Here is a 17930-nt window from a genome sequence, read left to right as displayed (position 1 = left end):
CACTGTTGGTGGGAGTGTAAATTGATACAGCCACTATGGAGAACAGTATGGAGGTTCCTTAAAAAACTAAAAATAGGATTACCATATGACCCAGCAATCCCACTACTTGGCATATGCCCAGAGAAAACCATAATTCAAAAAGACACATGCACCCCAACGTTCATTGCAGCACTATTTACAATAGCCAGGTCATGGAAGCAACCTAAATGCCCATTGACAGATGAATGGATAAGGAAGATGTGGTACATATATACAATGGAATATTACTCAGCCACAAAAAGGAACGAAATTGTGTCATTTGTAGAGACGTGGATGTATCTAGAGACTGTCATACAGAGCGAAGTAAGTCAGAAAGAGAAAAACAAATATTGTATATTAACGCATATATGTGGAACCTAGAAAAATGGTATAGATGAACCGGTTTGTAGGGCAGAAATGGAGACACAGATGTAGAGAACAAACATATGGACACCAAGCAGGGGAAAGTTGCAGGGCGGGGGTGTGTGTGTTGGTATGAATTGGGAGATTGGGATTGACATATATACACTAATATGTATTAAATGGATAACTAGTAAGAACCTGCTGTGTAAAAAAGTAAATTAAATAAAATTTAAAAATGAAAAAAAAGGAAGATTCCCCAGGACCAACAACCCCATTTCTCCAACAAACCAAGGTAATGGAAAGGGGATGGGGGCTGTTACAGAAGAGACTGAAGGGACATCAAACCCAAATGTAGTGTGTGGGTCTTGTTTAGATTCAGAGTCAAACATCCAAATATAAAAAGGTGTTTTTGAGGCAACTGGGGAGAATTTAGGTGGTCTTAGGTGATTTTAAGGAATTATTGTTAGTGTCGTAAAGTGCAAGATGGAACTGTGTTTATTATTTTTTTTAAAACTGTCTGTTAGCACTGTGTACTGGAGTTTTCATGGGTGAAATGATGTATGTACCAGAGACTTGCCTTCAAATACTTGGGGGAGGAGGGAGTTGGGGAGACAGGAAAACAGCCAAAAGCTGATGGGTTTTGTGACCAGTACTGGGTACATGAGGGTTCACTGCTTATTTCTCTCATTTTGTGTGTGTGTGAAAAGTTGCATAATAAAAAAATTAAGAGGTGAAAGAAAGACATTTACAACAGAAACCTCTGGACCGTCTCCTCCCCTATTCAGTAAGCTGCTTCCCACTCCTGTAAGCACAACTGGTTGGGGGGTTGAGGGGAGGCAGGGACTGTGGCAGACCTGGCCCTGCCCTTTGCAGCTGGCTGAGCCTGGGGTCTGGATGACAGAGTTGTGAGCAGGACAACACTAGCTCCTATGCAGAAACAGCTTAGAAAAATGCCTGGCACCTGATAGACACTCACTAGCTATTATCTGTTATTACAGGTGCTACGACATGGCAGAAACAGTCCTGGACTGTGGTCATTCCCAGACTGAAAACATGAGTCCCTTCTTCCTCCCTGCCGCAAGCTGGCCAGCCTTGGGGCCTCCCCTGGTGAGCTTCGGCTCCAGAGAAAGGGTGTTTCCCACTCCGCCCCCCTGTTCTCTGGAATGCCACTGGCTTCCTGTGTGGCCTGTACAGATGATCTCATTTAATCCTCACACCCCTCTGCCCCCTGCCCCCCATTCATAAGCCTTACAGATGCAGAGGGTCAAGAGCTCAGTGATGGAACAACTTGTCTGAGGGTTTCAGCACCTGTGCCCTCTCCTGTCCAGTGTGCGGCCAGAACTGGCCTGGGCATTTGCCTTTTCAGGGTCTTTCCTCTCCCCTCTCCTCACTGGCCACCCAGGCATCCCTGTGAACACCCCAATCTCCAGCAACCATGAGGGCCTCAGAGCCAGGGCTGTGAGGCCACCAGCGCTGCCAAGGTCACTGCAAGCACGTGCTAGCCTCTCTGTGCCAGATGATGTCCCAGCACATATAAGCACTTCATCCACCCAGAGGTGTCCTGACCGAGGGTGTCCACAGCACTGGGAGCTGCCAGGGAACACAAGACAGGGCGCCAATAGCACCAGCTAGAACCCAAAGGGATCCAGAAGAGGAGGTAGTCCTGGGGCCATGGGACGGCATGTCCAGGGCAGACAAGGGAGGTCAGCCCCCAGGTTGGCCCCAGCAGAGGCTGAGGAGGACATGGCACGAACATCAGGAACTGTGGACAACACAGCTGGGGCCCTCCCAGGCATGACTATCATTAGCGCCCAACAGTACTGTAGCTGGCAGAATCCAGGGGTCCCCACAAAGCCCCCATTTTGAGGGCAGAGTAACTGAGAAGGGAAGGGGCCTGGGTCCCGCATCATTTGCTGGGGCATGGGGTCTCATTCTAAGAAAAGCACCCAGAAGGGAACAAGGAGACCCTGAGTCACACTGGCTCACATGGCTCTGGGACACAGTCAGGGCCTGGGCAGCATATACAGGGACTCCTGGCTCAGGGAGCCCACAACTCACTTGCAGGAGAGGGCACTTACCCACGTAGTTCTCGACATCGCTGACATAGAAGGTGGGGGCTGGGACTGCCAGGCCCAGCCCATCTTTCTTGGGGACAAGGATGGGCTCGGTGAAGCCATGCTCTTCCATGTAGCCCAGCGTGAGCTGGTTGCCCGTCACGCGGACCACCACGTCTTCCGCGCTGCAGGGAAATACAAGTCGGGGGTCACATCAAGCCCAGGTCCCAGCCTCCATAATAGGCCTGGACAGGGCCTCAGGGCTACAGACATGGAGCCTGAGCTCCAGGCACACACCGCCCATGCCCCAGAAGGAGGACCTGCCACGGTGCCACACTCAGTGGTCACAGGGCAGCCACAAGGTAGACATAATAGGGTCCCACACACTCGTCACAGACAGGAACCTTGAGGTCCAGGAGGTCTGGGCACCTGTCCAGGGCCGTGGTGAGTAGACAATGGGTACACACCACACCCATCCCTCTTACTATGGCAGAGGGAGCCTCGAGAGATGTGAGCGAGATCCCTCCCCCACCTCCCTTGCTCTCCACTCGCCCTCCACTTGATAATATTCCTCTCAAGCGCTCAGAGATCAGACCCCTGCATGGGGGTAGGTCCAAGGACACAGCAGATGGAGACAAACCCCTTTTCAGAGAGAACCTACCCCCTGGACAAGCCAAACACAGGACCCAGGGCTGGGCTGGGATGCTGTGGTCAGCAGCTCTCCTGCCTCCCTGTGTGCCGGATGCTGCCCTGGGAGCCAGAGACCTGTGGGGCCCAGCTGGAAAGACCCCTGTGTGGTGACACTGGAGAGGGGCTTTCATCAGATGAGCATGCAAGGTCATTAAGCCACAGCTGAGAGCAGTGCTGTGGTGGAGACAGCAGGAAGCAGTGTCAGACCGAGCCTGTCGAAGCCTGGGGGAGCAGGAGTGAGAGGGGCAGGGCTCCGAGTAGAAGGAATGTACCAGCAAAGGCCTTGGAGGGGGGAGGATGTGGCAAGTGTGAGGAATAAGAAGGACCTGGGAGGCTGGGGGCAGGGGGCGGGGGCAAGCACCCAAGTCGGTGAGGTGGTGGGCCAGGCCACCTCATGCCAAGGGCACTGGGGTGCCACTGGACAACTTGAGAAGGGCAGTGACAGTCAGAGGTTCATCTGGCTGCTGTGCGGATGTACACTGGACAGCAGCAGGACCAGGGTGGGGCAGGGCAACCATGGAGGAGGAGGCTCAGCATGCAGTGCCTGGACCAGAAGGTGACAGTGAGAGGGAGGTGGTGGACTCAGGAGATCAGATAGGGGTGGGAGAATAGGGGGAGGCAAAGGTGAATGGCCAAGGGACTGGCCTGAGTGACCAAGGGACCAGGGCCACTGACTGAGGCCTGGAGGTGGGGCAGGAATGGGGGTGGGGGCAGATCCAGAGCTGAGTAGGAACATACTTGTTGGGATTGGCCAGTGGATGCACCAGTTGGACAGACAGGTCAGGAGCTCAGAAGGACTAGTGGCTGGAGAAGGAAGTTGAGGAGCTGCTGGCCAAGGGACAATCTATGAGGCCAGGGAAACAGATGATGGGGATTGAGCAGAGTTCCCAGAATCCCTCAGAGAGAGTCGTCAGCAGGGGAGGAGGCCGGGCAGGGGAGGACAGCCAGCAGAGCATGGTGGCATGGTCTCTACGGAGGACAGGACTCAAGGAGAGGGAGCTGCACCACTGCTACGTGTTGACAAGGGTCAGTTAAGGTGAGGACTGAAGAGTGATCCTGGGGTTTGATGCCATGATGACAGAGTGTTAGGGATAAATCACAAGGAGTGAGTGGAGGGTGAGGAAGAAGAAGTAGTGTGGTGGGCAACTGCTGTGAGACGCTCTGGGAGTACTGGGACAGCACAGAGTCAGCTGTGGAAGCTACAAGGCAGCCAGAGGTAGAAGGTCGCCCTTGATAAACTGGCATCCCAAGCTCTTGTCTCACTAGTGAGAGTTCCAAATTCACACCCATGGATTGGGTCTGGAACTGTGAAACCCATGAGGAACCAGCAAGAGGCAAACACGAAACCATCCTGTAGGGACACCTCAGAGCCCAGGGCAGACTGGCTGCCACGGGAATGATGCCCTCTGAAGATCACGCTTCACAGAAGGAGATGAACCCCCAGGAGGGAGAGCCAGCAGCCTCATCTGCCCAGAAGAGTAGATCCCAAGAACTGAGGATAATAGGATAATTGAAAAGGGGATTTTAACACAAGTACATTAAACACATCCAAAGGGATAATGAGAGGATAAGGCAAAGAACAGAGAAGGAGGAAAAGAACAGGCAACACTAAAAAGGAATAGAAATTGTAGAAAAGAAAAATATGATGATTGAAATTTTTTAAAACTCAGTAGATACATTAGATGGTAGCTGGCTGAAAAAAAATAGTGAATTTGATGAAAAGATCTGAAAAATAAGACAGAATGGGGAAGAAGTGTTATTAAAAGAGAAAACAGGATATTTTTCAGAATTGAGATAAAATATGACACCTCAAATTAAAGGCACTTACTGAGTCCTGAACAGGATAAATAAAAACAAATGCACATTAGAGGCACTACAGTATACCTATAGTATATTAAAAATGAGAAAACAATCTCAAAAGGTTTCAGAGAAAAAAACAGATTATTTACCAAAAATGAAAATGAAACAAAACAAAAACTCCAGTGGCTAGACTGATATCAGTAACAAGAAATGTCAAAAGACAACAAAATAGTATCTCCAAAAAGTTCAAGGAAAATAACTTTTACTCTAGAATTTTAGATCCATTTTAGAAAATTAGAATCATGCCAGAATAAAGACAAAATAAAAATAGTTTCAGACACAGAATATTTTTATAGGCCTTTTCTGAAAGAACTACTAACGGATATAATTCAACAAGAAGGAAACCAAATCTAGAAGGAAGGAGTGGGATTCAAGAAATAATGGAAAACTGATCTACAGATTCCACACAATCCCTGTCAAAATACCAGCTGACTACTTTGCAGAAACTGACATGCTGAACTTGAAATGCTGAATGAAATACAAGGCACCCAGATAACCAAAACAGTCTTTAAAAAGAAGAAAGTTGGAGGGCACTTCCCAATTTCAAACTTCACTACAAAGCTACAGTAATCAAGATTGTGTGGTGCTGGCATAACGTGAGACATATGGATCAATGGAACAGAAATGAGGGTCCAGAAATAAACCCAAACATCTATGGTCAATTTTTTTCATCAAGGGTACCAAGATAATTCAATGGCGAAAGAATAGGCATTTCAATAAATGGTGCATGGGAGAACTGGATATCCACATGCAAAGGAATGAAGTTGGACCTTTACCTCATACCATATACAAAAATTAACTCAAAATGAGTTAAAGACATAAATATAAGAGCTAAATCTATAAAACTTTTAGACGAAAACATAGGCATAAATCTTCATGACCTTGAATTTGGCAATGGTTTCTTTTTGCTTTTGTCTAAAACAAAAGCACAAGCAACAACAGAAAAAAATAAATAAATTAGACTTAATCAAAATTTAAAACTTTTGTGCTTCAAAAGACACCAAGAAACTGAAAAGACAACCCACAAAAGTGGAGAAAGTATTTGCACATCATATATCTGGTAAGGGACTTGTATCTAAAATACATAAAGAACTCTTACAATTCAATAATAAAAAGACAAAAAAAACTTTTAATGGGCAAACGACAAATGGCCAATAAGAACATAAAAAGATGCTCAACATCACTAGTCATCAGGGAAATGCAAATTAAAACCACAATGATATAACACTTCATACCTATTAGGATGACTAAAATTATAAAGACTAATAATTCCAGGTGTTTGTGAGGATGTGGAACACCTGGAGCTCTCATATAATGCTATTGGGAATGCACAATGGCACAGCTACTTCAGAAAACAATTTTTTATAAAGTTAGACATTCCCTTATTCTATGATCCAGCAACATCACTAGTCATCAGGGAAATGCAAATTAAAACCACAGTGAGAGACCACTTCACACCTACAAGGAGAGGTAGAATCAAAAAGTCAGATAAGGGACTTCCCTGGTGGTCCACTGGTAAAGAATCCACCTTCCCACTCAGGGGATGCGGGGTTTGATCCCTGGTCGGAGAACTAAGATCCCACATGCCGCGGGGCAACTAAGCTGGCTCACCACAACTACTGAGCTTGCACGCCTCAACGAGAGAGAGAAAACCCACATGCCACAACTAGAGAAAAGCTCGCTAGAGAGAAGCCCACATGCCACAACTAGAGAGAAGCCCGTGCTTCTCAATGAAAGATCCTACATGCCTCAAAAAAGATCTTTCATGCCTCAACAAAGATCCCACATGCCTCAACAAAGATCCCGCGTGCCGCAACTAAGACCCAATGCAGCCAAAAAAAAAAAGTCAGATAATAACAAGTTCTGGCAAATTGAAACCCTCAGATGCTGCTGGTGGGAATGAAAAGTGGTACAACCACTTTAGAAAACAGTCTGGCAGATTCTCAAACAATTAAATATTGAGTTACTCCTAAAAAAAATGAAACTATATGTCCAAACAAAATATTTTACAAGAACATTTATAGTAGAATTCTTCACAGTAGCCAAAAATCAGAAATAACCCAAATGTCCATCAGCTGATGAATGGATAAACAAAATGTGGTCTATCCATACAATGGAATATTATTCGGCCATAAAAAAGGAATGAAGCACTGACACTTGCTACACCCTGGATGAACCTTGAAGACATTATGCTAAGTGAAATAAGCCAGTCACAAAGGCCACATGTTACATGATTTCATTTTGATGAAATGTTCAGAATAGGCAAATCTACAGTGACAGAAAGCAGATTAGTGATAGGACTTTGGGGAGAAGTGGGGAGGAATGAGGATGATAAAGCTACAGGTTTCTTTTTTTTTTTTTTTGCGGTACGTGGGCCTCTCACTGTTGCGGCCTCTCCCGTTGTGGAGCACAGGCCCCGGACGCGCAGGCTCAGCGGCCATGGCTCACGGGCCCAGCTGCTCCGCGGCACGCGGGATCTTCCCGGACCGGAGCACAAACCCGTGTCCCCTGCATCGGCAGGCAGACTCTCAACCACTGTGCCACCAGGGAAGCCCTACAGGTTTCTTCTTGAGGTGATGGAAACATTCTAAAACTGACTGGTGGTGGTGCAGAGCTGTGAATACACTGAACTGTACCCTTTAAATGGATGGATTGTATGGTATATGAATTATATCTCAATAAAGGTGGAAAAAAAGAAAATAAAAAGGAAGCCAGAGAGGAAAAATACCTTATCCACTGAGGAGCAAGGCTAAGAGTTACACTGAATTTCTCACCAGAAACCATGCACTCAAGTCGAGCATGGGATGAGACATTTAAAGTGTTAAAAGAAAAAACCCACCAACTTAGAATTCTGTGTCCATCAAATTATCCTTCAAAAGTGAAGAAGTAAAAACTTTGTCAGACAAACAGAAACTGTCTTCCAGCTGTGAAGGGACAAGGGTGGTTCAGAGCAGCTGTCTGTACAACCTCACGTCCATGCAGTCACGGTGCCCCCCTCACCAGAAACCATTTCCTGTGGCCCTGATCCTGCTCTCTGCCCTCGGTCCTCATATAGGACAAGGCTGCGCAGGGGGAGAGTGTGCTCTAAGAAGACATAGGGACACCCCACCAGGCCATGAACACAGAGGAAAGCCCACAGCCATTTGACACCAGGACCTGCCACCTCCAGAGGATGGTCTCAGGCTGGACACCAGCCCCCACTCCTGGTCCATAAAATGGGGACGGTAGCCTCTCTCTCAGGAAGGTTCCATGGGAAGGGCCATACCAGGTGGGGGAGATAGGTCCCTTCCCTCCCGGGCTGTGAAAAGGGTCCCCATAAGCTGTCCTCAGAGGTGCTGAGAAGGGAGAGATCAGCCCCCATGCCAGGAGCAGCTGGAGTTTCGGGGACTGTGCTGCTCCCCCAGAGGGAAACCCATGGCCCTGGAGCCCTAGTGGTGGGGTGCGTATCCAGACCTCGGAGGGAGCAGGCAGGCTGGAGAGGAAAAGGCTGCCACCTGCTCACCTGGGAAAGGTCCGACTCCGCAACTCTTTGATGAAGAGCTGGCTGCCATTCTGCACGGGCTTCACTTCGGGAGTCTGCCCCGGGCCATGTTTGTGCCAGGTTCGCTTCTTTTTCACTGCGGGGGAACAAGAGGCAGGTCATCACCCACAGCCCCCTCCCCGTGCCTCCAGGGACCCGGCCGGGAGGGCAGCCACCATGAATGCCGCAATACTCAGACCCCTCAGAGGCAAAGAACTTGGGGTTCCCTGGCCCTGGCCCATCCAGCCACCCCTGCCTCTCAGGACCCCAAGTTGTCACATGGTCAGGAGCCCCCACCCTCCACTTCCTTGAGTCACAGCCCCCACCTCACCTCCCGACCTGCCAGCTCAGACGATGGCACCCGAAAGCTGGGGCCTTCCTGGGACCCCATGTCACTCGGCACTCAGTCCACTGTGAATTCGTCAGAGGCGCCTCCTGAGAAGGTCCCACTAAGGCTCGCTATTCAGGACACCTCCCACCTGGCCTCCCCTCAGATTTGCCCTCAAACAGCACCAACCCTGTCTTTCCCTGCTGGGACCTTTGCTGCCATGACAGACCACAACTCACAGGCAGGGCAGGCCAGCGCCACCTGCTGTGCCCTCTGCCCTCCCCACCCCCTGCCCACTCCCTCAGGCTGTCCTATTGTCACACATGCTCCAAGGGCACTGGACACACCCACCTTGGACTTTTTACACGTGAGCATGCACACCTGTCCCTACTGGGCTGTGACACACGTGTACACACACATACACATGCATGCGCACCCACACGCAAGCACACATGCCCCTACTGGACTGGGACAGGCACGTGCACACTAGCACACACATACACATACACACACGCAAGCACAAACGCGCACACGCATACACACTAACATTTGCCCCTACTGGACTTCGAGCCCCCAGAGGGAAGGAAGCTATTTCCTTGATACCCTTGCCCACATTCAAAGCAGCCACAGATAACTCGGTGAGTGAAGATGGGCCAGGCATTGAGACCATCCCTGGGGGCTGCCTGGAAGGGTTTGAAACAGGCTGAGATAAGACTGGAGGTGAGGGAAAGCTGGCGGGGCCCTCAGGGTGCCTGTCCTTCACAGATGGGGACAGGGTGGGGGCTGCAGTCCTCCCGCATCCCGGTGGTTGTGGGGATGAAGGGAGCTGACAACTGCCCCTGAATAGGACCTGCCTAAAGCAAGAAGGGGAAGGCGCTAGGTGGATGGTGGCTGAGCTGACCTCTGTTCCAAACTGCCACCCCTTCCCCGTCTCATCAAGTCATAGCTCCTTGAGACTGTCTCCTACAACAGGTGATATTTACATCATGCTTGGTCTCCAAGACCAAGGTGTGAGTGGATACTATGGAAATCTGTCAAGATCCTACGAAGGGAGGTCTGGAGCTGGAACTTCTGGTGGCAGCACCAGGCACAGACAGGAAATCCAAAGGGATCCAACTATCTTGTAGTCATGTGACCCTAGGCAAGTTACTAGGTATCTCTGTGCTTCATCATTAATGCTAGTCTTGGCTTCCCAGGCTCCTCGTGAGCATGGAGTGCCCTGTGTCAGAAGGCCATGAGGGGAAACCAAGTCTTGGAGGGGGCATGCAGCCCAGCAATAGCAGACATGCAGGCGAGCAGTGGGCAGCAGGAGAAAGAAGCAGCATCTCCATTGCCTGCCAGGAGCTGGGCCTGAGAAGTGCATGCTGACCAGGGGCTAGTGACAGTCCTGGGCCACCTGGGCTTCCCAGGCCCTCACTCGGGACTGGGCAGCTCCAAGAACCTCGTGGAGAGGCTGGAATATGCCTGATACTGTGGCTGGAGCAGGTATGCTGGGACAACAGCCAAAGATGAAGCTGTGAGGCAGGGTCTGAACTCCATGGGGCTACCCTTGAACCCCTCTGCAGCCCTGGCTGGTGGGCTCCCTTCCTCCCCAGAGCCCATTACCCTCCTAAGCCCAGAGGCTGAGCCTTCTCCTGCCTATGGTGGCCCAAGGCACCCTCTGACAAGGTGCCCAGGAGACAGCAGGAAGCTGGTGGGTCTCAGTGGGCCCCCTGGGTTATGGGCGCAAGAGGTGTCCCTAAGGCATTCAGCACCAGAGCCCAGCCCATCATCCTAAGCGTGGTTCACCCCACCATGAAGATGTGACAGTTACACCCGCCTCAGGAAGGAGGAAAGTAAGAAATTAGTAAGTAACCTCTTAAGCAGTCATAGAGCTAACAAAAGGCAACACCAGGATTCAGAACCACTTTAAGGGCCATGTCACCCGCTTCCCGTGAGCCTTAGTGTCAGTAAGGATACCTTGCCGAGTTCCCTGTGGGAACTGTTCCCCTGGGTCCCACTCTAAATCTGTGAATTGTGTAAACCTGTGGGCCTGAGGGTCACAGACCAAAATCAGTCCAAGGGACAGGTGGCAACAGCATGGGGAGAGAACCCTGAGATCTGGTAAAGACACGCAAAGCTAGAGGGATGTGGCCTCAGGCCCAGCTCACTCTGGGAACCCCGCCTCCATCCCATCCTGGTGCTCCATTCCCCAGCTCTATCCTGTTCTGGTCCTCTCCCTGCCATCCCCACCTCACTGTGCCCATCACAAACCTCACCCAGGCCAGGGCAAGGAAAGGAGGCAGGCTCATGGGCTTAGGTGGCCCCCAGGGGGCACAGGGTCATCGAGGGGCCTTACTGTGGAAGGTGTGACTGGAATCCAAGCAGAAAAAACCAACCAGTGTGTCACAGACAGGATCTGGTCAGGGCACACACATGTAAAATAAAGGGTGATGGGCAATCTAGGAGTGCACACTGGCAGAAGATGCTAAGACCAGTGCCTTCGTCCCTGATGGGCACACAGGCCTCAATAACAATAAGAAGTCTGAGTCACAGAATTTATAAATCACATATGCACGCACACACGCGTGCAAACATGCAAGACACACATACACACACACAGCCAAGGAGGGGCTGCCAGGTCCTGCCAGGCTGCAGTCCCACACCGTCTGCTGATCTAGAACAGCGCTCACAGAGGTGGCCCTACCCCCCACCCTCCCTGAGCACCTCCCAGGGTAGCGCCTACCCAGGCACTCAGCTCTATATGGCAGGGGGGTGTCTCCCGGCCCCAGCCCTCATCATCCCCCCACCCCACACCCAGGGCCACGAGATGCAGGACCTGGGTCCACACCCTGTTTGTCTCTCCTAGGCCTTGAGCTTTCCTGGAGGTTCATGAGGTGCCAGAAATGCAGGTTAAGCCACGGGGTGATAGTCATCCTCCTGTATCTGCTGTAAAGCAGTTACCAGAAGGATAGGGTAATTTAGGGGAGATGCATTGTGAGCATCAGTGCTGCCAACTTCTAGGGGTACGAAGGTAAGTTAGGAACTTGAGAATCTTCATGCCTAGGAAGTTCAGAAGCCACCAGGCCTTCTCTTCTTCATCTTCTCATGCATTTACCTCATGCCCACATGTGCTGGAGGGTAGGGCACAAGAGCCGAAATGAATACAGCTCCCATGGTCACTTAGTGATGATGGGGCACAGGTCAGGCACAAAGAGAGGCCCAAGAAAAGTCAAGGAGAGGTGAGACCCCACTTCACCCAGCTTCCCAAGGGGCTGGGCTGGGCTCCCTTGGCTGGCCTTGACTCACAGAACAGGGGTGCTGGAGGTAGGCTTCCATCCTGTGCTGGTGTCCTCCCTCTATGCCCACTGGATCCACAGGACTCACTCCACAAGGGCTACAGGGGTCCAGCCCCAGAAGATCATGGCACTTCCCCCACATAGACCTGGCCTTAGAACTTGCCTCCCAGCCATGATGTGGGCCACCCTGGATGAGCCTGTGCCTTGGGGAGCCCCCACTGGGCCTCCCACACCCCCAAAGGGCCAGATGGAAGGAGAGGAGGATAAAGTCCTTGTGATGCACAAATAGCAGTTTGAGAAAGGGAATTCTTTTGCATTTCAAAAATATAAAATTACTTGGCCGTATACTTCAATTAAAAAAAAAACAACTATTAATTTTCCTCCCTGTACTCTTACTTATTAATAATGTAGAACTGACAGGAAATAAAATGTTTTTCATTGCTGGAAAAAAAAAGAGAGAGAGAGAAAGGTGATCACCTAAGATCCCATGCAGGGGGTGCTAGAGAAGGGAAGGAGAGCAAATCCCCAACAATGTGCATTCCTGGACCCCTGCAGAGAGATGGCCAGCTGGGCAGAGCTGGGCAGGGCTGGGATGGATGGTCCCTTGGACATCTCCCAGCCTATGTACCCACCTCAGGTTGCCTGGTCACTGCAAATGCTGGACTTTGCAACCCCTGCCCAGGCCTTTGAAGGCTGGTGGGCTCTTTGCAAAGGCCGTGAGGGGCCCCAGCTGCATGTGGAGGCAGGAGATGATCAGGAGGGGCCACAGTGGGCCCAGCGAGGCCATGAGGGGCAATGAATGAGGCAGGAGGTGGTTCCTAGATACCAGAGTCCCCTGGCTACAACTACACAGGGCGGTTCACGCCAGCAAGGTGGGATCCAGTTGGGGTTGGGGTCAAGGCCAAGCAGAGACCCTGCCCCCACAGTCAGATCCAAGGAGCAGCAGCATGGTGCTATACTTAACTTACAGGTGGACTTCCCATGGGTTTTCTCACAGTTTGGGCAGTGGTATATATCGATGTCTGGGGCCTCCTCCTCTTCCACTCCAACACAGCTGAAACGGACGAGAAACAGACATCATTAACCAGCAGTCAGCGACTCCTCAAGAGCTTCCCCTGCAAAGATCTGCAGCACCTTCCACTCACTTTTCAAGAGGAAAGGCAGGGTAGCATGAGGGCAGCTGGGGCAGAGTGTGTGTGGGGACAGTGGCCCACATGGATGGGATGGGAGACTCGAAATGCAGAGGGAGGGTCAAGGAAGTCCTCACCATATGTGACTGGGAAAGGCAGAGGGAACTGGCCATCCTTTGGGCCTGCCTCCATGAGGGCCATTACTGCCCTGTCACCACAGAGCCCAGGGAGGTTGAGGTGGGGGGGCGTGTCTCAGAGCCAGGGCACCCCCACCATTTCACCATAGGCAGTTTGCAGCCATAGGCAGGGCTCCTCCGGACCCTGTGAAGGGGACTGCTGTAAGTCACCTTCCCCAAGGAGCTGTACCATGGTGCTGGAACAACTGGATATCAAAATGGTGAAGTTTAACCCCTACCTCACACCATATACAAAAAATTAACTGATGACCCGCCTCCTAGAAAAATGGAAATAAAAACAAAAATAAACAAATGGGACCTAATGAAACTTAAAAGCTTTTGCACAGCAAAGGAAACCATAAACAAGATGAAAAGACAACCCTCAGAATGGGAGAAAATAGTTGCAACGAAGCAACTGACAAAGGATTAATCTCCAAAATTTATAAGAAACTCATGCAGCTCAATACCAAAAAAACAAACAACCCAATCCAAAAATGGGCAGAAGACCTAAATAGACATTTCTCCAAAGAAGATATACAGATTGCCAACAAACACATGAAAGAATGCTCAACATCATTAATCATTAGAGAAATGCAAATCAAAACGACAATGAGATATCATCTCACACCGGTCAGAATGGCCATCATCAAAAAAATCTACCTGCCCACGGCGGGGCAGCTGGATTTGGGGATGGGAGGGGTCACTTCACATCAACCACACCTCTTACTGACCACATCAGTGTCTGGCACTCATCAGTGTCAGGACATTCTTGAGTCTTTTCTGCACCAGGAACCAACGCTTATCAAGGGCCCTAATAAATGCCAAGGGCCTCAAGAATTGGTGGAGGACACTCTCTGTCTCTTTGGGGACAGATAATTCCATGATCTTCTGCTCACTGGTTAATACTTACATCTGAATCCGTTCTCCTCACCAATGACCCGCAACCTGCCAAATCCCAGATACCAGGTCTTCTGGTGATAATACCTGATTCCTGCTCTCTAATAATTATAATTATATCTAAGCTTTATTGTTTTCTTTGTTCTATGACAGTGTGCTGTTTTACAAATGTTATCTTATTTGATCCTCACCATATGCCTATAAAATAGGCTTTATTAAATAGACCTTTCTCCAAAGAAGATATACAGATTGCCAACAAACACATGAAAGAATGCTCAACATCATTAATCATTAGAGAAATGCAAATCAAAACTACAATGAGATATCATCTCACACCAGTCAGAATGGCCATCATCAAAAAATCTAGAAACAATAAATGCTGGAGAGGATGTGGAGAAAAGGGAACACTCTTGAACTGTTGGTGGGAATGTAAATTGATACAGCCACTGTGGAGACCAGTGTGGAGATTCCTTAAAAAACTACAAATAGAACGACCATATGACCCAGCAATCCCACTACTGGGCATATACCCTGAGAAAACCATAATGGTCTCAGCGTTTGTGTCTCCCTCAATTCATATGTTCAAAAGCTAATGCCTGTGGGAGGGAGGGAGACGCAAGAGGGAAGAGATATGGGAACATATGTATATGTATAACTGATTCACTTTGTTGTAAAGCAGAAACTAACACACCATTGTAAAGCAATTATACTCCAATAAAGATGTTAAAAAAAAATTAACTGAAAATGGATTAACAATCTAAATATAAGAGCTAAAACTATAACACCCTTAGAAGAAAACACAGGAGTCAATATTCATGACCTTGGATTTGGGCATGGATTCCTAGAAATGACACCAAAAGCACAAGAAACAAAAGGAAAAAGACATAAATCAGACATCATCAAACTTTAAAACTTTTCTGCATTAAAGGACACTATCTAGAAAGTGAGGGCTTCTCTGGTGGCGCAGTGGTTGAGAGTCCGCCTGCCGATGCAGGGGACACGGGTTCATGCCCCGGTCTGGGAAGATCCCACATGCCACGGAGCGGCTAGGCCCGTGAGCCACGGCCACTGAGCCTGCGCGTCCGGAGCCTGTGCTCCACAAGGGGAGAGGCCACAACAGTGAGAGCCCCGCGTACCGAAAAAAAAAAAAAAAAAAAAAAAAAAAGAAAGTGAAAAGGCACTGTGCAGAATGGGAGAAAATATTTGCAAATCATATTACCTGCTAAGGGTCTATCAGGCAGAATGCATAAAGAACTTTACAACTTAACAACAAAAAGACAAATCAATTTAAAAATGGTCAAAGGATCTGAATAGACATTTCTCCAAAGAAGAAATACAGATGGCCAACAAGCTCATGAAGAGAAGCTCAACATCCTTAAGCCATCTGGATGCCACTGAAATGCAAATCAAAACCATGAGATACCACTATACACTCACTAGGATGGCTATAATTTTAAAAAGAAAAAAAAATAAACAGGAAACTAGCAAGTGCTGGTGAAGATGTGGAGAAATTAGAACCCTGTCACATTACTGGTAGGAACATAAAATGGTACATTTTCTACGCAAAACAGTATGGTGGTTCCTCAAAAAGCTAAACATAAAATTATAATATGACCTGGCAATTCCACTCCAAGGTATAGACCCAAAAGAACTAAGAACAGTTTCTCAAACAAATCCTTGTATACAAATGTTAACAGCAGCATCAGTCACAATAGCCAAAAGATGGAAGCAACCCAAATGTCTGTCAACTGATGAATGGCTAAACAAATTGCAGTGCCGCCATACAATGGAGTAGTATTCAGCCTTAAAAAGGAATGAAGTGCTGATGCACACTACAACAAGGATGAGCCTCAAAAGCATTGTGCTGAGGGAAGGAAACCAGACATAGAAGGCCACATATTGTGATTCCATTTACATGATCATGCCCAGAATAGGTAAATGCAGAGAGACAGAGGCCGACTGGCAGCACCAGAGGGTGGGGGCAGAGAGGAATGGGAAGTGACTGTTTAGTGCACACAGAGTTTCCTTTTGGTATGAAAATGTTCTGGAACTAGATAGAGGTGATGGTTGCACAATACTGTGAATGTATTAAATGCCACCAAATTGTTCACTTTAAAATGGTCAATTTTATGTTATGTGAATTTTACCTCAATAAAAAAGAAAAAGAAAAGAACCTAGGGCCCTGTGAGAGTGACACCATCCATCATCACTAAGGCTGGCTGAGTGCTGACTGCATCTGGCAGCATCAAGAACTCTACATTCATTTTTTTGCAACAACCTTGCAGTAATCGGGATAATTATCATTAGCCCGATTGTACAATGAGGAAACTGAGGCACAAGAGGTTAGCTGTCTGCCCACACCCAAAGGTCTCCTCACCATTCAGAGGGACAGCCATTGGCCCAGGATGAGCACTCAGCAGATAAGACCCTCTGCAGGCCACCAACGCCCCAGGGTCCCTGGGCAGGACACTGCCTGCCACAGCTGCCGCAGTCCGACAGCCCTGGGAACAGAGCCTGAAGCCCAGAAAGACCTTGCCAAGTGTTTTTTGAAAGTATAAAGTTCAGTCTTCACTTCAGAATATAAACGGTAATAAAGTGAAAGAAGTCTAAAGAGTCAGATGTAAAAGACAAAGCCATCAAAATCAGAACATGAGGGCACATTTGCTCTCATGACGCAAAGTGACTTTCTAAACAAACAAACAAAAAAGAAAATGGAAAGGAAACCGGAGAGGACACTGATGGATTGAAACAGTGCTCCAAATCATGAAAACAAACTTCAAAGTGCTATGAAAAGTATGTACAGCAAATATAGCAAAGTTTTTCTACTCTTCCTCCATGAACTATATACTGTGGGCAACTCCCAACAGAACAGGGCAGAGCCAGGAACAGAACAGGCACATGGTACAGCTGTGTGAGAAGGATGCCCAACCTCACTAACCACCCATGAAAGGCAAGCTAAAATCACAATACATATCATTTTCAACTGACAAATTAACCAAAACCGAACACATTAAACTGGTTACATGCCACATTGGCAAAGGCACAGTGAGGACAGTAAACACAGCCAGATCTCCCCAGCCCCCTGGCATGGGGTACTCCCTGGAGGCTGGGGCAGCAGAGGACAGCTTCTCTCCACCCAGGAGGAGGAAGAGCTGGCTCACCTGAACCCCCAACCCCTACCCAGGGCTAGCCCACCAGGCCTGACCCTCTGCTCCTTCCCTACCAGTCTTCCCCAAGCCCCTGCCTTCCAGAGTCAGGCTACAGAAGGGTCCTGTGCCTTGGTTCTCCTCTGCATGGCAGGCCCTGAGTTGGCTGTCCTCAGTTTGCTCATCCATAAAGTGGGCTCATGACACCAGCGATCACACCAGGGTGAAGATGGCTGAAACCCAGCAACTGTAGAACTGAGCACACAGTGAGCCCCCATCACCCATACCCACCAGGAGCCATGGACTGAGACAAAGGCAGAGCCCTGCAACTGCTCAGGATTGGCCAGGTCCAGAGACTGGACCCAGAAGTTACACCCCACATCCACACTTGGAATCCTGTGAAAATTAATAAACAGATCTTCATTTAAAATGGAGTCAGGAGGCCATAAGGGAGAGCTCTTACACCCTAT

At 49.0% G+C, this 17930-nt stretch overlaps 1 protein-coding gene across 1 annotated transcript in view; it reads right to left on the bottom strand.

Annotated features, from left to right (window-relative positions):
• The window catches only part of PHF2 (PHD finger protein 2), a 94784-nt gene that overhangs the window by 29674 nt on the left and 47180 nt on the right, over positions 1 to 17930 (bottom strand). Inside the window, exons 2-4 of the mRNA XM_024117177.3 lie at positions 13080 to 13165; positions 8488 to 8602; positions 2460 to 2620 (exon numbers count right to left, since the gene is read on the bottom strand). Coding sequence (XP_023972945.2) covers positions 2460 to 2620; positions 8488 to 8602; positions 13080 to 13165 — 362 coding nt within the window. The remainder of the gene's footprint in view (positions 1 to 2459; positions 2621 to 8487; positions 8603 to 13079; positions 13166 to 17930) is intronic.

This window comes from Physeter macrocephalus, chromosome 9, assembly GCF_002837175.3.
Source record: "Physeter macrocephalus isolate SW-GA chromosome 9, ASM283717v5, whole genome shotgun sequence".
Classification (NCBI taxonomy): Eukaryota; Metazoa; Chordata; class Mammalia; order Artiodactyla; family Physeteridae; genus Physeter; species Physeter macrocephalus.
This window is presented reverse-complemented; position numbering and strand designations above follow the sequence as displayed.